The 27177-nt window shown below is 42.8% G+C and overlaps 1 protein-coding gene and 1 long non-coding RNA gene across 3 annotated transcripts in view; one reads left to right on the top strand and one right to left on the bottom strand.

Moving 5' to 3' along the window:
* The window catches only part of LOC308597071, a 67226-nt gene that overhangs the window by 29134 nt on the left and 10915 nt on the right, over positions 1-27177 (bottom strand). The window lies entirely within an intron of this gene.
* CKMT2 (creatine kinase, mitochondrial 2) lies at positions 827-26264 on the top strand. 2 transcript variants are annotated; one of them, XM_081212518.1, is made up of 10 exons: positions 827-962; positions 12629-12790; positions 14226-14424; positions 17028-17123; positions 17552-17773; positions 20045-20130; positions 22460-22583; positions 24180-24314; positions 24508-24633; positions 26015-26264. In XM_081212518.1, exons 2-10 carry the CDS (start codon positions 12639-12641, stop codon positions 26132-26134), a joined length of 1260 nt encoding a protein of 419 aa, XP_081068644.1. In that variant the 5' UTR covers positions 827-962; positions 12629-12638; the 3' UTR covers positions 26135-26264. The 2 variants fall into 2 exon arrangements, with proteins under 2 accessions (XP_081068644.1, XP_081068643.1); XM_081212517.1 differs by having other exon boundaries at positions 831-962; positions 12589-12790.

The following is a 27177-nucleotide window of genomic DNA, read 5'->3' as shown; positions in this document are numbered from 1 at the left end:
AGAAGGGAACTCACTTTGAAGTTAATCTGTAGATGGTACCTAACACCATGAAAGCTGGTGCTGATACACCCAAGAATCTCACCAAAATGCTGGAGAGGTTGCCACTCTACAGACACATACCTCCACGTGTGGTGGGATTGCCCCAAAATTCAATCCTTTTGGACATTAGTTATTTTGCATATTTCTTGTAGGACTAAACGGAAACTAGAAGCCACTCCAGAACTGGCCTTACTGAATATTTTCCAAGACAGTAATGCACATTCACACTGCAAAGAACTCATATCATCTACTCTCAGCAACCAGGAGCATCATAACTAGACACTGGAGGGACCTGCCAGGAGTAAACATGGGCCACTGGTACCAAACCATATGGCAAACAGCCCTACTAGAAAAGCTCATCAACAAACTGAAACTAGCACGGGAACAAACAAAAGAGGATGCCTTCACCCTGGTGTGGCTCTCCTTTATTATATACACAGACCAACAAGACAACAACAGGAACCCACTGACCACATGAATTGATATGGCTAAGCTGACCCAACATCCCCCTCCCACTCTCTCTCTCACACACACACACAAAACTCACTGCAGTCAACTATAGGCAACCAACCATGCCCTGCCACCGCCAACAGAAACAAATATTTTTTTCCCATAGAGAAGTGAACAAAAATGCCAAGATTGAAAAATATTTCTCAGTAGTTTGTGCACTGTGTGGAAGATGGGGCCAACCAGGTCACCCTCTTGCTCCCTCAAGGACATGGCTGTGTAGCCAAATATTTTGAATAGACCTGAAAGGAATGGGGTTGGCCAGTGCAATAAATACTTCTCCCTTTCTTCCCTCCCCTGCCAGCATCTCATTTTGCTCCTCATATGACCTGTAATTTTGTCACAGCACTACTTGTCTGCTTCACACTTCTTTGCTCCCAGGCTCGTTGCAGGACGTGTCTGGCTTCAGCTTCAAGGTCAGTTGGACTTTGCCTCTGTTTATTCACCAATGGCAGTGACATTTCGAATGGGAGGGTTATTAAAAATGTTTTGAAAGTGCCATAGATTGTAGCCTTTTGGGAGATGCAGTTTGCTCATTTGCATAAGTACTCAGAAAACGGCGACTGTGAGATTTGTCAGGCTACTGTGCTTCTGACCCAGATAGCGATACCAAAACAAACATGTTAAATACATGAAAACAAAGCCTTATTTTATGCAAATGGTAGTTTCTGCAGGCAGCCTGCTGAGCAAACAACTTAAAAAATGTCAGCACTGTCCATAAATGTGTTCCATTAACTAGAGAGGCTGAAATGATATTGTAGATGGGCGTTTTTAATTGGTGTAACCGAACTCTGTATCCTAAGATTTGATCAGTATCAAGATTTATCTCTGTCTGAATTGCCAGCATCTCTCCAAATTGGCCAACTGATCTCAGTAAAGAATTTTGCTTCATTTACATGCCTTGTTTGGTTTCACATCTACTCAGAAGTAAGCCCCATCGAGTTCAATGAGGCTTACTCCAAAGGGATTACATAGTAACAGCCCAGATAAACAAGTACTGTCTTATTTTTGTGTAATAAGCAAACATCAGATGCTGGGGTTTTGAAGAAGTTAAAATAAACCCACTTCCAGGTCTATTCTCTTCTTTATGAAAGCAAATAGTCCTTTTTCATTGCTCCATATTTCATAAAATTGCACCACAGAATTCCGTAGAACCCTACAGTAACAATTCTAAACACACTTACTTGGAAGTGAGCTCTGCTGAACACAGTGATACCTCTTTCTAACTAAATATGCATACGAATGCTCTGCTAGAGTGTTCCTTGCTTTTAAATTTTAGATCTGGCAAGCTTGTAAACAGATCTCATCTGCCAGCAGAGGAACTCGAGAGATTAATTACCGTTGATTATAACCTTCCCTGTCTGTTTTAGTTTAATCGGCAAACTAGCTATATTAGAATAGTTACATAATATAACCAGAGCCATAGACTGTTACCCCTATGCTGCATAGAGTACAACCACTGTATATAGGAATTTAAGTAACCATGTCCATAGATTCTGTAGGTCAATTCTGCATATGATTTAGTTGGATATCAGCCACAGAACACATATTTTATTTGAATGCAGCTTCTATCCAAGTGCTTAGGATCACACGCCAGACCAGCTTAGATTGCGATAATATGGCATAAATGGTTCATCAGGTAGTGTAGTTTAAAAGTTTGTGGACTAACTATAGAGTATTTTGAACTATTCTTTACCATGCTGGTGTTCATAATCAAACTCTGTATGATATAAAACTACTAGTACCTTAGGATAATCCACAGTGATACAATATCCTAGCCTGACACAAGAAGTGCATTGTTTCATTTGCTTACATAATTGAGCGGTACTGAATGTACACAAGTATTACGATTAAAATTAAGATTTAATTAATTTTATGTATGTATTGGTTTGTTCATCTGCTTACTTTCTGAATTTATGAACTCATTCTTCAGTACTGATTCCCAAGGCGCTGGATCAGGAACTGATTAGCAAAACCCTGAAAGACATTTTTATACTTTAGAAACAGAGCAGCCATTATTGTTATTTGATAACGGAGATAGTTCTCAAATACAGATGCACCAATGTATCTACCAAAACACTCTTTGATTTTTAAAAAATGATATTTGGGTTTTGTTTTGTTTAAGCCAGTGCAAGATGCAAATTTGTTCCTTTATCAGCTTTCTACTCTGTTTATCTTGTTGTTTCTTTGCTGTTTACATCTGTGCTGCATTTCAGCGGATGCATAACATTTAGCTTAAGCAGCAGCTTAAGGTGTCTTGAAAAAGTCAAGAGTCACATGACACACATGACACATTTCTATTCTACTAGGGCAGTATTTTATCTACATCTATTTCTAAACGGCTGAGTTTCCTGCCAGTAGAATTTTTGCCTAAAAAGCAAAACTTCCTAATATTAATGAAAGAGGAAAAGAAATGAGCAAAGAGTGCTCCTGCCACAGCCATTTCTCCTTGCGCAGCTCTAGCTTCAGTGCTTTAACATGCAGTTTATAAATTCGCTGTGCTTAATCTGACACCGTTTGAACATGCAAGCCAAGGGGACAACTGTCCTGGAAAATGTTGCCGATATGGGAGGTGCTAACTTTAGGTCAGCTCTGAAGCTCCTGCCAAAAGTAACACGAGGGGTCTTTGCTGTTCTTAAACTGAAACAAATAGGAAGTGCTGGAGCTCAGTGTAGTAAAAGACATATCCTCTGACCTGGAAGACCTTTCCCTAATTTCATATGGGGGGGGGGGGTAGAGTTAATTGTGCTTAGTTAGTGGTGAGGAAAATTCCTTTTGCACACAGCTAAATGTTGCAGTCCCAACTAACATGATACATGGGGCTCAGATTACAAGCCTTGGCACCTGCACTTAAAAGGAGCCTGGGGCCTGACTCTGGTACTTCCTGGACCGAAATATAGTGCTGAAACTGGATTTCTGATTGTCCTAGTTGCAGTGGGCTTGCCACACTGACTCTGCTAGAGGATGTCATGTTCTTCTTTATGCAGATAAACCTATAGGACAGAGTTTTCCAAACTGTATTTTGCGACACGTTAGTGTGCCAGCTGCAGTGTGTAGGTGTATCACGCAAATGCTACCAGGGCTGGAAAGGGGTTCGTTTAACCTGCCCTTCGCTGGAGTATATTTCTGTCTTATTTTGTGCTCCCCACTTCCCCTAGCTGTAAGAAGCCCATGAGCAGCGCTCCAGTGTTTAGGGTCCTTTGAGGAAGGTGGTGGGGGAGAGACAGCAAGCACACTGGAGACTCATAATATGTCTTTCGTGATATCTACATATTAACACATATAGAATCGAACCAATTGGATGTAAGCAGACTCAAAAAGCAGGCAGCACAACTGCTAATCCTGCATCAAATTCCACAAAGACAACTGCTTTCCCCCCATGTCTCTGCCCAAATTCAACCAGCAAAAAAAATCTCTTCCCTCTGCTTCTCTAGCTTACTGCAGATGCTCGGCTGCAACAAGGTCATGTCTGCTAGCATGACCTCAGTGGCTGCACTTTCAACATTTATGATTGGCTACAGATGTGTTGCATCAGGAGACATAGCTAGCAGGGGCAGTCCTGCCTTCCTCTCCATGTGTTCAGTGTATGCATTTGGGACGGGGGTATCTGCACACTCCTCCTGCTCCTCACACAAATTATCATGGATATTGTTCCAAAGACTAGAGCATTTAGCCCTCTTCATTGGATCACTCATCTAGTTTGCCACTGCTGGCGGAGGGTTGCCGCCATGCCGAAGCCTGCGCGCGCTGACATCAGCGCTCCCAGGCTTCGCGGCGCTGATGTCAGCGCGCGCAGGCTTCGGCATGGCGGCAACCCTCCGCCAGCAGCGGCAGCGCTGCCGCTGCTGGCGGAGAGGCCCGCGAAGCCTGGGAGCGCTGATTTCAGCGCGCGCAGGCTTCGGCATGCCGGCAACCCTGCAAAAGACGTCCGGGGGAAGCGGCTTCTTCCCCGCTTCCCCCGGACGTCTTTTGCAGCAAGGGGCTGCAGGGAGATAGCGATCTCCCTGCAGCCCCTTGCTGCAAAAGACGTCGGGGGGCAGCAGGGAAGAAGCGCTTAGCTTCCCGCTGCCCCTGGACCTCTTTTGAAGCAAGGGGCTGCGGGGAGATAGCGATCTCCCTGCAGCCCCTTGCTGCAAAAGACGTCGGGGGGCAGCGGGGAAGAAGCGCTTAGCTTCGCGCTGCCCCTGGACCTCTTTTGAAGCAAGGGGCTGCGGGGAGATAGCGATCTCCCTGCAGCCCCTTGCTGCAAAAGACGTCGGGGGGCAGCAGGGAAGAAGCGCTTAGCTTCCCGCTGCCCCCGGACCTCTTTTGAAGCAAGGGGCTGCGGGGAGATAGCGATCTCCCTGCAGCCCCTTGCTGCAAAAGACGTCGGGGGCAGCGGGAAAGAAGCGCTTAGCTTCCCGCTGCCTCCGGACCTCTTTTGAAGCAAGGGGCTGCGGGGAGATAGCGATCTCCCTGCAGACCCTTGCTTCAAAAGAGAAGACCCGCTGTCCCCGGGGCAAGCTTCGTCTTGCGAAGCAAGCCCATAGGGAAATTCGTCTTGCGAGGCAACTCGAAAACGAAAAAACCTTTCGTTTTGCGAGTTTTTCGTCTCGCGAGGCGTTCGTCTTGCGGGGTACCACTGTAGTCTTCTGAGTATTTGATTTTCTTTTATCGAACGAACAAGTACTGTCTGCTTTAAAAGCTTGGATCACAGCACAAATCTGCTTGAAGAAATTCTGGAGAAAGGTGAAAGCTTTCAAGTGTGTGACCTTCTACATTGACTGCCCTCCATTCCTTGAAGTTCACATATCAGGCTCAGGTTAAGAAATGTTGCTCTAGAAAAAGCAATTAAATTTGCTCCATGTTTGTGGCAGTCAGCATTAGCTTGAAAGGTCAGTGATAACAAATTAGAGCAAGGGCCGCTTTTGAAATCTGTGCACAAAATTAAAATGGTGTGCTTTGTTTAGTCACCAGTGTTCTCTGTTAATTACTCCCACACAAAATCAGCTGCCTCATGCATTGATCCCTCTTTTAATTCTCTTATAAAATGGAATCAGGGTGCCATAAATGCACTTAGCAGCTGTCTCTGTCCTAGCTGATGTGAGTTTCTCCATTGCTGTAGTCAGACACCTTTTGGCATTTTATTGCTAAAAGACCAAGTCACCTTGACTTCTATATTATTGGGGCAGGACAGTAACTCCCTGGTAAAGCGCATGCACGCACAAAACCCTGAGATCAATCCCTAGTATTTCCAGGTGGGCAAGTCTGTAAAGCACTACTTTCTGAAACCCAGGAGAAAACCCAGTCAGAGTGGTAGGCAGCCCTCAGCTTGGTAGACCAACGGCAATGCAATAAAGCAGCTTTCCATCTTCCTAGCCACAACTTGCTTCATCCTGGTTGCAAATGGAACTCTCGCGACCTTTAACTATGACCCATTCAGAGACTCTTTGGGAAAGCTGAAGACTCTTGGATGCATGTTGTGTACTGAATTTATTTATGAATGTGTCCGCCCCAACAGCCACATTATATTTTAGGGAAGCCTCAGGGCAGCTTATAATACAAGTAAAAAACTCCAGATGAACCATATTAATATGGGTCCTCAGGGTTTTTTTTCAGGGGGAACTCACCAGAACTCAGATCCAACACCTCTCAGGTGGGCACCATTGGCATTCTAAGAGAAAGAGGGAGGCATTCATGGTGAGTTCCAGTACCTCATTTTCTAGAAAAATAGCACTGTGGGTCCCTGTGAATTAGTTGAAAAGGCAGGAGAGGTTCATGCTGGGAGGACTCACCCAGATAGAACTTCCAGCTGTCCGTGATCAAAGAGGTCTAAGAAATAGTCCTCTAGCCAGAGTAGGATTGAACCATCTTCTAAAATAGGCAGCTTTATGGGGCAACTCTTCCCATTCTCTCTGCAGAAGTAAGTTCTGTTGCAATGGGCTGCATTCCCAGGTACAGGACAGCACCCTCTGGGTCTGGCTGGACTCAACCCCACAGCATGACATCAGGCAGGATTTCATTACTGTTACTGCCAAGCTCCAGCCAAAGAAAGTTTCTTATAGGGAAACCAGCCAGACCAGCAAATGTGCCTCTTAATGGCAGTAATGCACAGTGGATCATGTCATACTGGCAGACTCCTATAAGAATTTCCAAGTCAGGCTTGTTCTGGTCAGAGCAATAACCAACAAGGCTGCTATGTTTTCCTGTAAGAGATCACCTTTGCTCCTCTAACCTGACTGGAGCATCTGGTATTACCTTGTTTGGTAGAGCCATAACTTTGATAGATGTGCTAAGTTATCCATACATCCCACAACTGGGTGAGAAGTCCAAACAGGATTGCCAGGTTCCAGGTTAGGGACAATAACATGATTTCAACCAGGGTTCTGCTCTCTCTGCTTGGATTCAGACTTGGAATATGGAAAGGAGGAAGAAAGCTATTATTGCATGGAATAATGTACAGAATTGCCTTGTCCTCAGCATCACGCTCACTGTGCTCTTGCTCAAATTCCTTGCATTCAGTGTTCCTCTGTGGGAAAAGACTGCATGGAACGTGCAGGTTATACACATTAAGGGTCTCTCCATGTGTTCAGTGTACAAGTTCTTAGACTAAGTGAAAAGCGGCATGAGACATTTTCATACAGTAGGTCTTAATATAAGGCTATCAGCTTGGTAGAAAATCAAGGGCAATATTTCCTTCCCAATTTCCCCTTCCAGATGCTAGGAGTATGGATAAAGACCAAGCGGTCTGTCTGAAAAAAAATATGCCATTGAGACATTGGACATCGTTTTGTTATGTATTTGAGGCATTAGTGCTAGGATGACACATCACTGGCCTCTGCTGTAGGGCATCAGGATATGTCACAGTAAAAGCAAACAAAACACATTCAGTTCAGCAGTATTGTCTAGGCTGCTCTCCAAGAGTAATGGGATTTAATATAATAACTTCCACTTGCAGTAAAATAAAGCAGGGAAGTAATAAAGGCACCAGCAATGTGAGGAATTATACTGCAGATTCACACTGCACTCAGCGGCGGGGGGAAATACAGAACACACAGACCCACAACTTTTCTGAAACCCAACTCTGACTACCAGGAAATAATTCCTGGGAAAAGTATAGACAGCGCAGATTCTCAGAAGTAAAACAGAACGGCACTAGCCAAAGAGTTGTGGCTGACACCTGCAGCACCCTTAACTAAATACAGTTCCCAGGATTCTTTGGGGGACGCCATGACTCTTTGAAGTGGCACTATACTGCTTCAAATGTGCATTGCCGATGGGGCCAGAGTATTATTGTGGCTCCATACTTCGAATCAACTGTAGAATTGGAAGGGACCAGTAGGAATATTTTGCCTAATGTGGGGCTCAAACCCACGACCCTGAGATTAAGAGTCTTATGCTCTACCAACTGAGCTATTGCAGAACTGAGGAATGCATGCTCATTACAACACCTAAACAGAACCCTCATTGAATGGCGTTCTAATGAATGAGTGTAGGTTGCAAAGTAGACCCTCAATCATGCTGCTGCCCTCCCAATATGCATTCATTCTAGACACACACACATAGACAACATCTGCAACAGATTTATGGCTGTGTGCATTCTGATGAAATAGTCATCACGCAAAAGTATTGAAATTACCACATCTGAAAGGAACTTTAGAATCAACCCTGTATGTTTTGTTCCCCCCACTTACACCCCTTCATTCCCCCGTCCCTCATTCCCCACAAGCTTGCCTACTCTCATCCTCCTTTGTGTTCTCCACCCACTCCTGTTGTTCTGTGCCTTCTGTTATGCATGCCTCACATATGGGAGCATGTACTAATTTTAGATGCTAGTTAAGAGCCAAGGTTGATGAAAGTAGCATAGGGGTGAGAGCAAAGGCAGCTCAGCTTGCTCCAGGATCAGGTGTTCTATCAGTTAATGTCACTGGAGGTTAAGGGCACATGGAATAAGCCACTGGGAAAAGCAGGACTGAAAGGGCTACCAGCTAGTAGCAATGTTTGAAAATCCAAGGCGTGTGAATTAGATTTACGCACAGCAGATAAATGTCTTAAATAAGACCACATCCACAAGTGAATTTCAAAACCAGGTCATTGTAACACCAAATAACCTGAATAAGGGAATGAATCACACATTGTTTTCTAACACAGAAAAATCCCCCTCTGTTGAATTTAACCATATCTTCAAATTACCTGGTGGAGTGTTGGTGTGAAATGGTTTCTGTGAACTAGAGTCTTTTCCATGTAAACCACATCTGGACACGGGGTGAGGGGTAGAGCAATGACACCCAGTAAGGCTTTTTACAAATAATGTGATCCTCTACCCTAACGTTCAAACTTTTAAAGCAAACATCTTGTTGATATCATTTAGGCTTTTGCCTTTCCACATTGCAATTTTCTGATCTATCCAGCTCATTGTATGAAAGGGCTTCAAGGTGTAAAAATAATAAGACAGCCAGTCAATCAATCACTGCTAGTACAATGTACATGATGATTGTGTCACATTCCATTACTTTAAGGAATGGGTGGGATATGAAAACAACTTTTCATGCAGTGCCTCCTTGCCAACAGAAATGGCATGAGCTAGCTAAACATGACAGACCGTCTGATGCCATTAATGTTACCTGTGACTTGATGGAATATCCTACATTCAACAGGGGCAATGCACGGGTTATTTTTATGAAGATCATTGTCTTGTTCTATTTTCTTAATTTTGACAGATTACCAGTCTAAGAAAATACACTAGAAGGCACAATCCCTTGACAGAATAAAAATGCAAGATATATCATTCAGAACAGAAGCAATTCCAGCAATTTCATACCCCTTGGTATGACAGTATTTCTTGACCCTCATGGCTATTTTGAAGTCACAAGAATTACTTCTATTAACTGCAGTAAGCATTTAGAGATGGGCTCCCCCAAGCTCAAAATGGCCTGAGATTTCAGTGAACCTTTTGCTATGGAAAAGTGGACCTTAAAGGCTGTGTTCAATTAACTCATTTAATTTTGAATGTGAAACTAGACACTGGAGTCCTATCACCCTCTAGCATAAGCCCTTTGAACCTTATAAAGATGCATGTGTTCGATGGTGGGAAGAGGGTTTCTGCTTGCTCTAAAGTAGTCCGCCACCACGGACTCAGCTGCCACCCACAAATGTACACACAGAGAAAAGGATCAGTTGAATTAAAAGTGAAGGATGGGCTCCTTCCTTCATTGCTAGCTGAGCTTATAGCCACCCACCTCAATACAGACATTCTTAGCCTACTGATAGATAAACACAAGCCAGGCAATGCAGTATTATGCAGCGTACAACTGAACCCACATGCACGTTCAGCACTTGTATATATTCGGATGCTGCTTCAGACTGCAAGGTCACAAATATGCAAGAGCGATACACTCACTAAGCCTGCACATACCTTAGATCTAAAGTGTAAAAGAGTCCCTAACTACCCAAAAGCAATGTGCCACAGACCAAGCAAATAAGAGAGCAAAAGAAAAGAAAGAGGAGGCATATCTGACCAAAAAGCATAACACAAAGACAAGGATCAGAGATCTCTGCCTTCTGCAAGAGCTAAGTGTTTCTCTTAAAATCTTACACCAGCCAAGCAACCATCTCTTAGTCTTTCCCATTCCTTAGCCCATGGGCCAGCAAAGCATAGGTCTGACCTTTGAGAACATTGAGGAGCAAAGAGGTGTCCCACTGGAGCTTGTGGAATATCCAACTATTGAAAATCTGGGGTTTAAGTACAGTTCGGAGCCAACTATTCTCTACTGAGAGCGGAGGGGGGATATTGGTTGAGTGAATACTGTAATACCCTTATTCCTTTGAACAATTACTTATTTCCTGTATTTTTATCCTTTTGTTTACTCCAATAGGTTTGAAGTTGAAGGGACATGAACCTAGCGAGAAATGACTAACTGGCGTTTGTTGTTGCAATGAATAAAAAGTGAATTCATTTAAAAGTGTCACTGAAGTTCAGAGTAGTTTCCCCCCTCATTATTTATTGTCTTAATGAATGGAGCCTAAAATTACAACAATTAGTGAGGGGTGTGTGTCCATGAATTATTTCGAGGTTAAAAGGGGGTTGTCGTACTCCTGAAGTTTAGGAACCACTGGGCTATAGTAACTGCTGCTAAATGATGAGGTTCGCAGCACAATGCATGCATGCATTACCACTTCTGTCACCTTGAAATGGGCTATAATGTACCCAGAATACAGTGGTACCTCGAGTTAAGAACTTAATTCGTTCTGGAGGTCCGTACTTAACCTGAAACTGTTCTTAACCTGAAGCACCACTTTAGCGTATGGGGCCTCCGGCTGCCACCGTGCCGCCAGTGCACAATTTCTGTTCTCATCCTGAAGCAAAGTTCTTAACCCAAGGTACTCTTTCTGGGTTAGTGGAGTCTGTAACCTGACGCGTATGTAACCTGAAGCGTATGTAACCCGAGGTACCACTATACATGGGTTTCTTACAAAATACAAGGCAGCTACTCTGTGATTACAGCAAAGGAACAATAGGTGGGCAAAGTAGGATGATATTCTTAATCCATCTTGACAACTGGGTTTCTAAAATTGAGGCCAGTCTGAATTTCAGGAATTAATTACTCCAGGTATGAAACATTTTATACCTCTCCCTCGAAGCACTATAAAACTTGGCTACAAGACGACAGTTACCGTATTTTTCGCCCTATAGGACGCACCGGCCCATAGGACGCACCTAGTTTTTGGGGGGGGAAATCAAGGGGAAAAAATTTATTTCCCCCCCCAGGTTTGCGCAGCCATCCCCAAGCTAGAAGAGGGAGACGGAGTGCTCCGTCTCCCTCTTCTGCCTTCAGGGACAGCCTCCCTAGCCTCTGAGGGGCAGCGCACTCCGCTGCCCTGCAGAGGCTTTGCGCAACGATTCCAAGCTAGAAGAGGGAGACGGAGCGCTCCGTCTCCCTCTTCTGCCTTCAGGGACAGCTTGCCCGCTATCCCGCGAGCTTGTGGGGCTGGCCTCCAGTTCAGGTCGGGGAATAGCGGGGTGGCGGGGCTCCGCCATCCCCCTATCCCCCGAGCTTGTGGGGCTGGCGGGGGGAGAAGCAGGCTTGCTTCTCCCCCTCCCAGCCTCCCGATCAGGTCGGGGAATAGCGGGGTGGCGGCGCTCCGCCATCCCCCTATCCCCCGAGCTTGTGGGGCTGGCGGGGGGGAGAAGCAGGCTTGCTTCTCCCCCCCCCCAGCCTCCCGATCAGGTCGGGGAATAGCGGGGTGGCGGCGCTCCGCCATCCCCCTATCCCCCGAGCTTGTGGGGCTGGCGGGGGGGGGGGAGAAGCAGACTTGCTTCTCCCCCTCCCAGCCTCCCGATCAGGTCGGGGAATAGTGGTACTTTTTGCTTCTCTCTCTCTCTGTATACTTTTATGGTTTAGGGACCATAGCCATTTATTTAGTAGTTGCTTCTGAGATAATTGTAGATGAGAAAAAAAATCACAGTAGCTCAAAGTCATGTAAGAAAAAAATGAAGCATTAGGTTTGCTCCTGCTGCCTGTGTTTTGAGCCAAACATTTCTACTGAACTACAGAAATTATTGACGTGCTTCCTTTCCTTTGTTCAATAGGTCAGTGCTTCTTCTTAGTGATTAAACCCTGATATGTGAATGTGCATGTCTGGAATGCAGAGACGAGTTTTCAAATGATATTTGCACTGAGGACTAATGGAAACTGGCATTTGCCACTGCACAGACCTATACAACAAAAGAAAACCACTGATACTGAAACGTATTTCAACAAATTGGTAAATTAAAAAAACCTAACAGTGAGGGAAATCATAAAGGAGAAAGTGGGGGGAATCATAAAGGAGAAAAACCTTTAATGGACTGGGTCCTGGCTAGCTTGACACTTTCTTCTTTATGATCCCCGCCATTCCAATATTTAAGTTCAAAACTAACAACTTGAGTTGGGCTTGTAGAAGACAAGACTAGGTTTGAAACATCTGAGCTTTCTGCTAAATATCTCCCTGCCTCCATAAAACAATCAACCAGTTGGCCCCATTGTCACCATTCTCATAGTATTACTTATGTACCTATTTCAGCTTTCATTGCAGATTTGTGTGCGTCTTCCAAAACTAATAGGTGACGAAAGATGGCCAGTACCTTCTCACGTCTCCTGGCTGGTCGAAGAACTGCAGTTCTCTTTGCAACAGTTAGTACCGGGGCGTTGACCACCGGATACCTGCTGAATAAGCAAAATGTGAAAGCTGGATCCTTTCACCAACAAAGACTATTTCCTCCAAGGTAAATACTTTGATTCAAATCATTGATGAACAAGTGTTGGGGCCTGTTGTTTGAAGGGCCTAAGTGTCTCCACTGAATACTATGTGGCAGTAAAGAGAAAAACAAGGCTGTTGAGTGGGAAGAGAGCCCAAGAAGCAAAGGTGTTGAGGAACAGCAGGTGAGAAGGTTGAAGAAGCAGGACAGAACTAGCAATGGATTTAAGTCACAGCTGCACCATACATTTAAGCAGTGCTTTTTTTCCTTTAAAAATGTTTAGGGCTACTCTCATTTTGACTCAAGAAAATCACCATTTTATAGTTCAAATCAGGAAAAATAAATACAGTAAATGGACAAAAGTATAAAGATTCACACAATGTTTAGGGGTATGCATACGCCTGCGTACCCCCAGAAAAAAGCACTGCATTTAAGACACACAGGTATACCACCTTAACAGGCATGGCTCTTTCCCCTCCCCCAAGAATCCTGAAGGCTGCAGTTTACTGCTCACAGAGCTACAGTTCCCAGCATCCTTAAGAAACATCATTTCCCAAGATTCCTTGGGGGAAGCCATGTGCTTTGAATGTATGGCTCTGAGTTCTAGAAGACCTGCTCCCTGCCGTCTGGCATTTTCCCAGTTGCCCAGGGAGCACGGGGCCCTGACTGACTCCAGCTACAAAAGCTGAGTTTGCTGAAGTGGCCAGAGACTATCTTGGCTGTGTCTTAGTGCAGACCCTGATTGTCAAGCCTGAACTACGATGGGCAGGATTTGCCGCAACAGCAAATCCTGACTGTTTGAACTACAACTCCCATGGGCTTCAACTAGCAATGGTTGGGGATGATGGGAGTTGTAGTCCAAACCATCTGGATGGCAATAAATTGACCAAGCTGCTCTAAACATTACAGCAAGCTGGTTCACTTCCGTAATATCTCTAACAAGTATCAAAACAGTAATGAAAAAGTTATGTAAATGTTGTGAGCAGATACATTTCTAGGAATCCTAGTTGAGCTACATTGATTAATACCAGCTGCAGATTCATCTCATTAAATTAAACTTGCACTTTAATTTTGCAGATTAACACAAAAAATATAAATTCTGAAGGTCATTTGTTTCCTTTCCATCTGCCGAAGTGCTTCCGTCCACTACTGAAACTGTCTCTGTGGTTTCAGCTGGAAGCCAGCATTCCCCTGGGGAAGCACAGTATGTTTGCTTCCCCTACAGATTGTATAAGCCAACATGCAGCCACACTTCCCAGTTCCCTGCGAGTTTCTTCAAACCATAACATATTCACAGTGTGCTTTCTTTTTTCTTTTTCTTTTGCTAGAGGCATAAAAGCAGATAGGCAAGTAGGATGCCGATTCTGCCCACCTTCCCTGATATGAACTTGAAAATGTAACCAAAGATTGCAGATCAATATGAATGCTTTACATTCCTTTTCTTTTTTTATTCTTTTACCAGCGCAGATTTCCCTGATCTTCGTAAGCACAACAACTGCATGGCTGAATGCCTCACTCCAGCAATCTATGCCAAACTGAGGGACAAGATGACTCCCAATGGCTACACGCTGGATCAATGCATCCAAACTGGTGTTGACAATCCTGGCCACCCTTTCATCAAAACGGTCGGCATGGTTGCAGGAGATGAAGAATCTTATGAGGTGAAGATTTTCTATTATATGCTGCCATCCACTTGTTTAGTTTGTACTTTTACTAGATGAAACAGTTAGATAACCACAGATTCTTCAAGCAGGGTGTAGTTTTAAAGGAAAATAGGACACTAGAGTGTACACAAAACACAAGGCATATGGATAATGATGGTAGTTGTTTCTCTTCCTTGTGGGATTGTTTCCCCCCTAAGCGGGAAGTTCAGTGAAGAGAAAAGACCATTAAAGGCACCCTCTGTATAATAATATCCAGGATAATAAATGCAGGCACAGAAGACAATATTTTATTTGCCTACTGTAGCTGCCTTGTCTCTTGCTGGTAAATTCAGCTTGAGGTAAAAAAGTGGAACTGTTATTCACTAAATTGAATGAAGCAGAAATTCTGCTGTAAAAATGTGTGCGCGTGCGCACACACACACACACATTCCTATACATAGACAGCTATCAACATGGGCGTAACCAAGGAGGCGAGGTAGGACAGCTGCCCTCCCCAGATCAAGTAAAACAACAGAAATACAGTGGTACCTCTGGTTGCGAACGGGATCCGTTCTGGAGCCCCATTCTCAGCATGAGCAGAACGCAATCGGCGTCTGCGCGGGTTGCGACTCACTGCTTCTGCGCATGACATCATTTTGCGCATCTGCGCATGCGCGAGCGACAAAGCCCGGAAGTAACCCTTTCCGGTACTTCCGGGTATCCTGAAAGAACGTAACATGAAGAGGGCATAACAAGAGGTATAACTGTACTTAACTAACTGACCAATCAACTAACTAACTACCCCCCCCCAACAAAAATCCTGGGTATGCCCACAGCTATCAACAACAACAAAATTGACCTCATCAGGAAGCTAGCCTGGCTATTTTAGGAATTGAATCCAGGAACTAGAAGGGTCTCAGGCATACAGCGTACCTCCCCCCCAAAAAATAAGCCAAATGAGAAAAACACAGGCAGGATTTTATCCCTACATTTCTTATTTTCCCCTTTCTATTTTAGGCTAGTTTCTAAGGGGCTTTAAAAACTATTTTAGAAGGGCATCCATGAAGTTCACAACAGTTGTTTAGGATATGTCACACTTGAAAACTGTCTCTTAACAATTGTCAGCTCCCTTAACGAATGACGGTTCCCAAGATTCTTTGGAGGAAGTGGCAAAAGAGTGCTTTAAATATATGTGAACTGAGGCACAAAGCATCCAAATATCCTGTCACTTTAACAAAAATCTTCAAAATCTTAAGAGTATTGATCTGAAATGACCTAATTTCTTGCGTCAAAATATAGCATGCTGATAACAGAATAAGTTGAATATTGTTATTGGGTGGGAAGTTTTGTGGTATATGGGGGGAAACCTAGGCATAATTCTGGGGCACAATACAGCTCTTCTCCAGACTGTGACCGAACAGTCAGAGCAGATTTTAAACCCAGAAGAGGAAACAATAAAGGTTCTGGAGAAAACAGGAGATGGAGGCTGTGTCAGGTGTTCCCTAATATTTAAACTGCCACTGCCAGACATACTGGCTAATTAGTATAATCAGAAGCAGAAGTTAGTGATAGGAACTATAATTTTGTATAAGGCTGGAAAAGATTTGCCCCACTATAGTGATAACAGTCTCTAGAAACTATTTATTAATTTCTTTCTCTCTTTACTTTTGATCTCAGCATTAGTGCTGTATATATTAAAGGAAATTCAGGGTCTTTTTCTCTCTCACACACTCACCCACCCCACTCCTCACACAAACAAGCTACACTAGTTCCATTCTTCCCAGATTTGAAGAGCAAATCATCAGGCTAACAAGCCCAGAAGCCAATTGGGGATGGATAGATAGATAGATAGATAGATAGATAGATAGATAGATAGATAGATAGAAAATGGATCACACTTCAAGAGCAATGGTACTGGGAAGAAGGCTAAGCTACTGTCTAAGAGGGGGTGGAATTTAAAGTGCATGCATGGAAGTGATGTGGTTAGCCAACTCATTCAGTAACAGAGGAAAGAGGGGTATGAATGCCTCTAAATTGTGTCACATTGTATGTTAAGTATGTATCCTGCCTTTTTAAAAGATGTCTAACAATTAAAATAAAATCCTCCCAATGCAGTAGCATTAAAAAGAAAAAGCACAAAAATCAATTACAGAACAGCAACCTCTACTAAAACAATAAATTTAGTCTGGGATAAGGTTCACATCTCCCCAATGCCTGCCATAACTATAAACCCTAAATAAGTGAATCTCCTGAATATCCCTATTTTGGGAGTTTCATAAAAAGGATGCTACCACCACTAAGAATGTCATGCTCCTTGTGCCAGGCAAACTTTTTACTGGACAATGTTGGCACCCGATTTACTTGTCACAGTTTTTCTTTCCGCGCGCTTGACACATAACTTATCAAAGTTCTGCCTTTCTCCCCAATATTCCTTTCCCATCACTTCCTTTATTTCTTCATCTCTGTGTAGCTCTTTCCCCTTAGATAGGAGGTCTGGTGTGTGGAATGGTTCAGAAAAGTGAGGAGAATTAAAACATATCAATTGCAAATACACAAACGAGATGTAACCACCAAAGTGACTGGAAAATAATAATAATGAATATATGCCATTGACTCTACAGGTATTTGCTGAAATTTTTGACCCAGTTATCAAATTAAGACACAATGGATATGATCCAAAAGTAATGAAGCATCACACTGACCTGGACTCTTCCAAGGTAGGTACAATTTAGGACCAATGTAAGAAATCTTATCTGCAGAGAAAAGGGGCTGAGAATAACTATAAGAGTATATTGCCATGGATAGAATTAGCATTTCTGTACTTGTTTTCCAAGTAATATTTCTTACAACACATAGGACAGTGCTAGATTAACATTATCAGGTGTCCGCCTCAAATAAGTGATTTTGAGTTAATGCCAAAGAACAGAAAATGATTTACTTCATGTATTAATGTTGAATTTTTACTCCCAGGGAGAGGTGCTTGTGGTATTTTTCTGCCTCGGGTATCAAAAATCCTTGGTCAGTCTTGGGTACTTGACTTGGGGATGGGGAGCACCATTTGCTGTTCTCAGGCAGAACAATGTATTTTGGCCAGTCTTAGACATCCCTTTCTGTGACATGAACTCCCTTTTTGTGTGTGGATCAGATCACCCATGGGCAATTTGATGAACGCTACGTCTTATCATCCCGTGTACGCACTGGCCGCAGTATTCGGGGCCTGAGCCTACCGCCTGCCTGCTCCCGGGCAGAGAGGAGAGAAGTAGAGAACGTTGTAGTCACTGCTTTGGCTGGGCTGAAAGGAGATCTCTCTGGGAAGTATTATAGCCTGACCACAATGTCTGAGAAAGAACAGCAGCAACTTATCGATGTAAGTACAATGCCCAGCCTGGAGGTTTAAAGGGATCTTACGCCGCTTACTTTTGCATACAGATGTTTTATGCACAGATAGTAAGCCTATTGTTAATGTTGCATTTGAATCCTAAACGCCTAAAAATAGGCTGGAAAAAGTCCGAGAGGGCCTGAAATATTGCAAAAGGCTTAGGTATACCAAATGAAAGGGCTCTGCTTTGTTTGAACAATTATATTTAAGACCAATTAAGATATTTAAATATAAATATAGTGACAGTCTGCATTTTTTATTTATTTAGTGCGTCTAGATATGTAAATGTGAATTGTTTTCCTTCATTTTTAAAATAAAAAGCCTGATGTGCAGTGGAATAGTGAGGTGGGAAAATAGTTTTGCCCTTTTCTCAATTCAAAAAACATTCTCTTGCTCCCCCCCCAGCATATAACATTTCTCCCTGTAGGTCAAAAAGAAGCTTGCACAAATGGTAGGAAATGAAAGGGTTAAGCACCACCCTCAATCTTCCACTCACTTTTGAGGTTGCCTTTCAGTCAAAACCCCAAATTGGGGGTGGGGGCTGGTCCTTTGGGGCAAATGGGGCAGTGCCTCACCAACCGCAGTTTGCCCCCACTTGCCTGCCTTACCTCTTACAAGCAGTTCAGGAATGCCCTGGCCACCAGCCCCCTCCCCCTTAGTCTTCATTTTGCCCTTGTAGAACACAGCAGGGAAGAAGATGGGGACAAAACAAATAGTTGGCTCTTCCTGTCACTGGCTCTGGCTCCACCTACGGTTGCCCTCTCTGCTTTCTGCCCCACCAGTTCCAATGGGCACCAGCCACCATGTGTTTATGGGAGTGAAACCCTGGAGCTGTGTTGCATCTAGTATCTCCCTAGCCCAATGAATGATTTCCCTTCCAGAAAGTAAAAATGTAGATTTTTCAAAAAATAGTTTTTGAGTTTTTTAAAAAAGAAAATTCGCCAAAATCTACAACATGGGCCGCCATACATCCAGACTTCCCTGGACATTTCAGCGATTTTTGCCCAGGCGCTGAACGGAAACTCCAGGCGTATGACAACCCTAATAGATGGTGAGGATTATATTCACCCATATTTGTAAGTAATAGGAATGCTTACAATATGGTGATGTGTAAAGCAACATTAAAAATCACATCCTTAGTACTATTATCGTTCTGGGTGATATTCAATGAAGTCATACCCATTAAAAATAACGGACTTGCATTACTTGGAGTGACATTGGATCTCACCCATTATGTCCATAGTTCAGGGAGCAACAAGTGAATTGGTGTTGCATTGGACACCTTTACCTTGATTCCGAGTAATCTGTATAGAAGTAGAAACTTGTGTTTGTGCAAACCATCACATTTTCATTTAGCTGTCCACATGCCTCTAACTGTGGTATTTTTATTTTAAAGGTGATGGTACTGTAAATCAGGGAATACTGTAAAAAAGCAGCACTGGATTTAATTTATACCTATTGTGTTCTCATGTACCTTGGTAACCTTTGCAGTGAAAAAATATGTACACCTAAAACTGCATTAAAGGGTGTATACATGAATGTCCTAATAAACTCTAGACACACAAAACAAAAATATTACAGATATTTAACTTGCTGCAAACAAGACCCATTAGCTCACCCCCCACAATCAATAAAGAAATTAAGGCTATTAATAAAGAACACTGCACAATTGAGCTGGGATTTATGCACCTGTAAATGAAAATTTGTTGGGGGAATAAAGATGGGGGGTGGAAATTATTCCGTTAAGAAATTAAGTTCCATCTGAGGCTTTATTTATGAGTAAAAACAAATGGGAAAGAGGAACATAATTAATCACTAATACAAAAAGGTCAGATCAACCTGACCTTTAGACTGCTATCATGGATTTTGATTAGGTCTCATGTCTGAAAAACCTTATCTTTAAGATTTTATTAAAAATTAGACTGCCTAAAAGCTTTTGGCATACAAGTTGGATAATTCGTATAAAAATTCACTTTAATCCTTATACGTACTGTACATTGTTCTGTATATTGTTTCTCCTTTATTTCTTTTTTCTCAGTGTGGTTACAACTCTCTAGAATCATTGCGCTTACAACAAAATAAAAACCTACCAAGTTATCTAGGGAAAGAATATTGTCATTTGCAGTGAAGAAGAATCCAGTGTGAATCTTTATTCGCTCAATGGTTGTGATTGCATGTTCTTCCTGGCAATGATGATTATGAGACCTAAAATTCACTTCTTTCTTTCTTTCCCTCTGCCTTGCATATGCTGGTCTGCAGGACCATTTCCTATTTGATAAACCAGTGTCCCCTTTGCTAACATGTGCCGGGATGGCCCGTGACTGGCCAGATGCCAGAGGAATCTGGTATGGAATATGAATTGTGCACGCTTAAGCTATGAACAAATGGCTTTATTAATTCCTTCCTAACACAACAACAGCTGTTATTCCTAAAACCAAATGCATGCTTTTGCACACACACACTCTCATCGTCTTCCATTAATTAATTTTTAGGAGAAGTGCAGTGGCATACATAAAAAAGAAAGACAGGTGCTTGAGTCTATTATTCTATATCACCAGTGACAAAAAAGGTAGCATATAGCCCTAGTGACTGGATTTCTTTCTTCAGTTCATAAGGAGTTTGATTCATAGAAAAGTCTGAGGACAGGGTTCCTCTCCCTCAGCAGCTCTCTAAAAAGGCTCAAGGAGACCCTGCAGAAAGGGGTGCGCTTGAGGGGGGAAGGCATTATTCATAATAAATAACAGAGGCATTAACTATCATTATAGTACAGTGGTACCTTGGTTCCCAAACTTAATCCATTCCGGAAGTCCATTCCAAAACCACAGCTTGCTTTTCCATAGAAAGTAATGCAAAATGGATTAATCCGTTCCAGACTTTTAAAAACAACCCTAAAACAGCAATTTAACATGAATTTTACTATTTAATGAGACCACTGATCCATAAAATGAAAGCAATAATCAATGTACTGCAGTAACACAATCAATCAATCAGAAGCTGAATTGGGTTCCACGCAGTCACAAAAACAAAACAAAAAAGAGCGCAAAAACAAAAATGCAAAATAAGTAGCAAAAACAGACAGACCTCAGCGTAACACTTAAAACGGAGCACGTTGGGCAACAGTTACTTCTGGGTTTGCAGTGTTTGGGTTCCAAGTTGTTTGAATACCAAGGTGTTTGAGAACCAAAGTACCACTGTATATAAGGATGAGCTTCTTATTTATACTAAAAGCAGTTTTGGATTGGTATTATGGAAATTCAGTATAATAAAACCAATGTGATTTATCAGTAAATAATGGGATGAAAAGGAAGAGAACGAGAGAGAGATCTAAATGATTTGAAGGGAAATATTAGTTCCGTCTCCCTGATATCCTGAATAAAGGCTAATCATTTGTGAAGATTTATGATGCTCTGAAGGAATTTCTAATCAGTGATGTCTTACTACTTTGATAATGAATGAATGTTTCAGGACTGAAATGTGTTAGGTACTTTACATGAACGTTCAAACGTGACAGTGTATTAGTTTAATTCACTTTGTTACTTTTTTTCAAAGGAGTTTATTGTTTTATCTTTGAATGTGTCAGCTGTTATCATGTGTCAGTGTGGGCCAAAGTATATAAACAGAACTGGAACTTGCCCGTGTGTTTGTATTTAAATATCTGCAATAAAAAGTTGCATGGGAATCTTAGCGTGGATACTTTGGTGAACAAAAATAATCTGAGTGCAAATGAGTGATAAAATAGCAAAATATCCATTTCTTGCAAGACCCAGGTTTCACACTCTGCATCTTCAGTTAAAGGATATCAGGTATTAGGACAGTACAACTGTCAGAGTAAATTCCCCATAAAGCAACTCCTAACATCCTGAAATGTCAAGTGTTGTGCTACTTTATTAAGCAAGACTTGCAGTAGCATACAAAGGTGTTCGACGCAATGCAGAAACTGGTCAGGGAGCATCATGTATACAGCATGCCCACACACTGTCCTGAATGCTTTCTAGTAACCAAGAAGCTTAAATGAAAGTAGGTAACACAGAACACACTTGGCTCGAAAGCATGCTGCTGTAGCTACACTGAGGTACCATTTGCAGTTCTGCATTTATGTGCTGGGAGAGTATTTCACTGAGCATATAATGCATTTTTGCATGCCTGTTCTGTTGTGAAACACTTGAAAAAATTAACTAATTTAAAGCAAAGCTGAATACGGTTTGGGCTTTAGACAGGACGCACCTTCAAATGTTCTAGTCTCAAACTACTATAAACTAGAGAGGCAGATTCCCTCTTTCCCAATTAAAAAGGATGAGCACGCTTTCCCTTTCTCAGTTCCCATAGCAGCACATGCCGCACGCTGCGTTCATTTCAGAGAACAAAACGTACTCTCTAGCGTAGCAGCAGTTGAGTACCAGTGGGATCAGGACTGAGCAGTGCTCTTTATATAACCCTAGAAATGGGAATGATTTTATCATTGGTACTTGTTCAGTGGAATGAAATGGCGGAAATCTTCACTAACCCTTATCCTTAACCTTGCCACAGTAATAGCACCGCACAACGCTCAATTCTGCCCACAACAGAGACAGATAAGAAAGGGGTGAGGTGAAACGAAACAATCAGGCGCCTGTGAGAATGGTTGTTGAAGGCTTGTGTGACAGTAATACCAATGCCTTGCTCGCTTCCAACCAGGCACAACAATGACAAAACATTTCTCGTCTGGATCAACGAGGAGGATCACACCAGGGTGATCTCCATGGAAAAGGGAGGCAACATGAAACGGGTCTTTGAAAGGTTTTGCCGTGGATTACTAGAGGTGGGCATTTTACAGAAAAAAATGTTTCTGAGGTTTAACCAGTGGTAGCTCTGGGGTTGGGGGGCCCTGGGCATGACAGTCATTTGGGGCTCCTTAATGTTATGAGAGCAAGTCAGGCATAAACGTTTACTTAACTCCGTACACAAAGCTGCAATGAAAATCGTAATACATTCATTGTGGTCAGTTTTTATTATAACCCCTCACATGCTAATTGTTGCAATTTTTGGCTCTGTTCATTGATCTGCAGCCTCAGGAACTGCCCATCACCCTCAAAGGTGCCTAAGGGGTCCACATAGCTGATGTTACCTGTTTCCCTTCCTAAACCTATCTACCCCCAAAGGAAGAGTCCCTCTTTCCCTCACTGCCTAGAACAGGCATAGGCAAACTCAGCCCTCCAGATGTTTTGGGACTACAACTCCCATCATCCCTGACCACTAGTCCTGTTAGCTAGGGATGATGGGAGTTGTAGACCCAAAACATCTGGAGGGCTGAGTTTGCCTATGCCTGGCCTAGAACAGTAGCACATCTGCAGCTCAAAGAGAAAAATGTTGCTACCTGCATCAGCCTGGTCAGTACAGCGCAAACCTAGGATGGATAATCTTCAGGTGCTGATACACAAAGCCTTCCCTCTCAAGAATGGCCAGCCAAATCTCCTGGCAAATGTTTTCCTCATAAGCAAATTTATCCTGTTTTAATTGATTGGCTGCATTTTAGTCAATTAATCAAGTAAAATTTCATTAACTGGGTTACAGAACTAGCTTGCATATGCAGGATATGCATGGTGGGGGAAATCACATCCACACCTATGTTTAAAGCACTTTTATACCACTTTAGCAATCATGGAGAATCCTAAAAATGGTAATTAGTTAAGGGTGCTAACTTCACAGAGTTGCGTTTGCTAGCAAAGTTGTATTTTTTTAAAAAACAAAACAGTTTTAATTCATTTAGAAATTTGTACGTTGCTTTTCTATATAAACGAATACAAAGCAGCTCACAAAGTTACTAAAACACATGAAAACAAAAATACTAAAAGATTAGTATGATATAAAAAATTCCCTAGCAAACCCAAATAGTAAAAGAGAAGTATTGAACAGCATTTCTCTTGGGTTTGAGTTCCATAATAGAGACACCATTATAGAAAAGGCTTTCTCTCATGTCCGGGGGTGAGGGTGGAGATCAAATTACAAACATGCGCAAATATAAATATTCCACTTCCTCAATAAATTCTGAGGGACACTTCAATTCCAAAATGCAAAGTTGCAATTTTCACTACAGTTGCCCAGAAGGAAGTCCCAATGAAAGTGAACAGGACTGTGTTTTCTTTAATACAAATACTTTGTATGGAGAACTAATACAGTGATCAAGCTAAACCTCCCAAGTTGAAGCTTCAATTTAGAGATAATATTCTGTTCTTACTTTCACTTGTGGAACACTATTGATGTCGGCGATCTTTACTACAAGTCTCTGATGCCAAAGATGGATCTCGTGCAATTATTATACAAGCTGCTAGGAGCTGTATTTTAACAGAAAGCCAGCACTGTTAACAGATGGCACTATCTGTACCCAGCAGTTCATTGCCTTTTATTTCTTTTGTAGGTTGAAAGGTTAATTAAAGAACGAGGGTGGGAGTTTATGTGGAACGAACGCTTAGGATATGTATTGACCTGTCCTTCCAATCTGGGAACAGGATTGCGTGCAGGAGTCCACGTTAAGCTCACAAAGCTCAGTAAGGTGCGTAAACCAACTCAAATGGCTTTTAATCACGAATGTCGGTAAGAATAATCCATACAAATTTGTAGTGCCTGCTTAGACACCTTTACACCTAGAAATGTAATGTGAAAATCAGGCAACCCTGCATTTGCAAATATATACATCTTGAGGAGCAATCACTAATTTAGAAATAATATATTTCCTTTTATGGCAGGATCCTAGATTTGCAAAGATCCTGGAAAACTTGAGGCTTCAAAAGCGTGGCACCGGTGGAGTAGACACAGCTGCTGTAGCCGATATATACGATATCTCCAATCTAGACCGCATGGGTCGATCAGAGGTAAGATCCCCCCTCCCCCCATTTTAAATTGGAGGAAAACCTGGGGACAGCTTATTATGTAAGCTATAGATACTACGGAATATTGTCAAGCTGAACATTTAATGTCTTCACATACACACAAGTATTGTAAACAGGAAACTCCGTGGCACCAAATTGCATTTACTTGACAAGCAAGACAAGAGCATGGAATGCACCTGATATGCCAAAAACATTTGTAAAAATTAGATTATTTAGACTCATGTACTTCAGCCCAGTGATCCCTTATGAGCAAAGGTAAAGAGAAGCTGTTTTATACTGAGCCAGACCATTGGTCCATCTAACTCAGCATTGTCCACACTGACTGGCAGCTGCTCCCCAGAGTTTCAGTTAGGGGACATTTCCAGCCCTACCTGGAGAGCCAGGGATAAAGCCTAGGACTATCTGCATGCAAAGCAAGTGTTCTACCACCAAGGTATGCCCCTTCAGTGCATGCAGTCTTAGGACACAGAAGGCCATTCTCATTTGTTTTCAATGAATGCATTAAGACGGTTGGATGGCGTCTTGTACGCCCTCCTTCTGGAAACTCCTGCAGCCAAGCTGGTACCAAACATATTGCTCTGCTTTAGTGAGGCTAAGGGGTGTGTGTGTCTTCTCATCTGGGCAGCCCAGGACCTCCCTACACTCTGCCCAGGCTTGGACCCTGGAGAGGTCACTTTGCTGCTGCTAACGCACCCCAGAGATGCTAACACAGCAAAAACAATACAGGAGGCAACAGTTAAGAGTTACAGGTATCTGCAGCCACAGTAGTTTGACTTCACCCTTGGAGGCACAATACATTGTCTCTCGAGACTGACGGATGCCAACAACAACTCCTCTCCCAAATTGAAATGAACACAACAACAGACAACAAGATATGGTGATATGAATCAGGACAATGACCTAATTGTATAAGCCTATGCCTATGTGTATATTTTCAATGACTTCCTTGAGACCTGCAAAAATCATGCCAGACTGGAATAGATCCTAAACTGGTATCTGATCAATCCCCTTATATTAAAGCATGACTTATTGGGCCTATGCCACCTTTATATTCTCATTTCAGTACTTAGATGACAAAGGATCAGTTACCTGAAGAGGGGGAAACCAATTAAGTCGATACATTCATTATCCCCAAAGTACTTTCAAACCAAGTAACTTCGAGACACAGTCGCCCAAAAGGACTGCAAAGTTTCATTATTAGACATGTATCTTACAGTATATAACAAAATGATATTGTTCAGGGAGGATTCTTCTACCTAGTTTTACTGAACATGCGCATATGTTCTGTGGTAAATAATTATCCACAGAAAAACCAAGGTTTTTAAAACATAACCTCAGCAAGCTTTTCTTCTTGTTATTTAAGGTGGAACTTGTTCAGTTAGTCATTGATGGCGTCAATTACATGGTTGACTGTGAGAAGAAGCTGGAGAAAGGTCAAGACATCAAGATACCACCTCCCCTGCCACAGTTTGGAAAGAAGTGAAGCTGCTTCCAATGAGTATCAACTGACCTGCCATGAGTCTGTTGTGACAGACCTTTAATTCTGTATATTCAGTTCCTTAAATACTGCAACTTGTCAAATGGAAAATAATAAAAATAAGACGCTGTCAACATGTTTGGTACATGGTGCCCCAGATATTGCACCCCTATTCGACTGCTCTTTGAAACCATGTGACCAATCCTGTGGTCCTGCTATGGGAATGTAAGGCCAGCATAACGCATCTGTGATGCCAGCAAAAGCAAAACAGTATAAGCAGAAATGAAAGCCAAGGTATCAATGCCTCCATACTGTATCCCTGGGAACTCTTGCCACCTCCAACTGTTCACATTGCATGTCCCACAATGCCCATGCAGGCAGGCAGCAACCAATCTGCAGCAGCAGCTGGAATGATGTGAGGAGCTCTCCTTGGCTAGGAACCAGTCAAGCTTCATGCTGATACCAGGAAATTTTCTAGAACAGATAATTAAACGTTTGGTCTGTGAGCAGTATGGCTGGGCAGTATCCGGTTTTCAACATCGTCATATATCATCAGCTAAACATCACGATGTACTGATATATCCTGATGTCTGGAATAAGGATGGAACTATGTAGAGGCAAATGGGGTAATGTCCTAGCAACTTCTACTAGAGAGAGAGAGAGGTGGGGAGGTGGGGGCTGAAGGTGGTGGTGGCTTCTTTAAACTGCTCTGCTGAGGGGCGGGTGGGTGCACAGCTGCCCACACCTCAGCGGAACGGTTTAATGAAGCCCCCTGTGGGGCCTTGATCTGCTAAGAGGTGGGTGGGAGGCTGCTGGGCCTTCAGCTGATTGCCCAGTCCTACCCTATACTGCTCCTGCCCGTGGGAGCCAGATTGGAGGGCTTGCTCAGCTCAGTGAGCCCCCATACCACACTGGTTTATGCAAGCAGGAGCAGTATGGGGTAGGGCTGGGCAATTTCAGACATCATGATATATCGGCATATCAGAGAATTTAGCTGCTGAGATAACACGATGTTGAAAACCAGATACCACCTGTTGCTCTGCAGTGCA

This window comes from Podarcis bocagei, assembly GCF_964188305.1.
Source record: "Podarcis bocagei genome assembly, chromosome: 11".
Classification (NCBI taxonomy): domain Eukaryota; kingdom Metazoa; phylum Chordata; class Lepidosauria; order Squamata; family Lacertidae; genus Podarcis; species Podarcis bocagei.
The sequence above is the reverse complement of the archived record's forward strand: the minus strand, read 5'-3'. Positions and strand labels throughout refer to the sequence as shown.

Bases quoted from the DNA above. Each gene is read 5' to 3' on its own strand.
- CKMT2 (XM_081212518.1), top strand. From the start codon at position 12,639: ATGGCCAGTACCTTCTCACGTCTCCTGGCTGGTCGAAGAACTGCAGTT. The intron at 20,131-22,459 runs GTATGGAATATG...GCTTCCAACCAG, and splicing joins CCAGATGCCAGAGGAATCTG to GCACAACAATGACAAAACAT. The intron at 24,634-26,014 runs GTAAGATCCCCC...TTGTTATTTAAG, and splicing joins ACCGCATGGGTCGATCAGAG to GTGGAACTTGTTCAGTTAGT.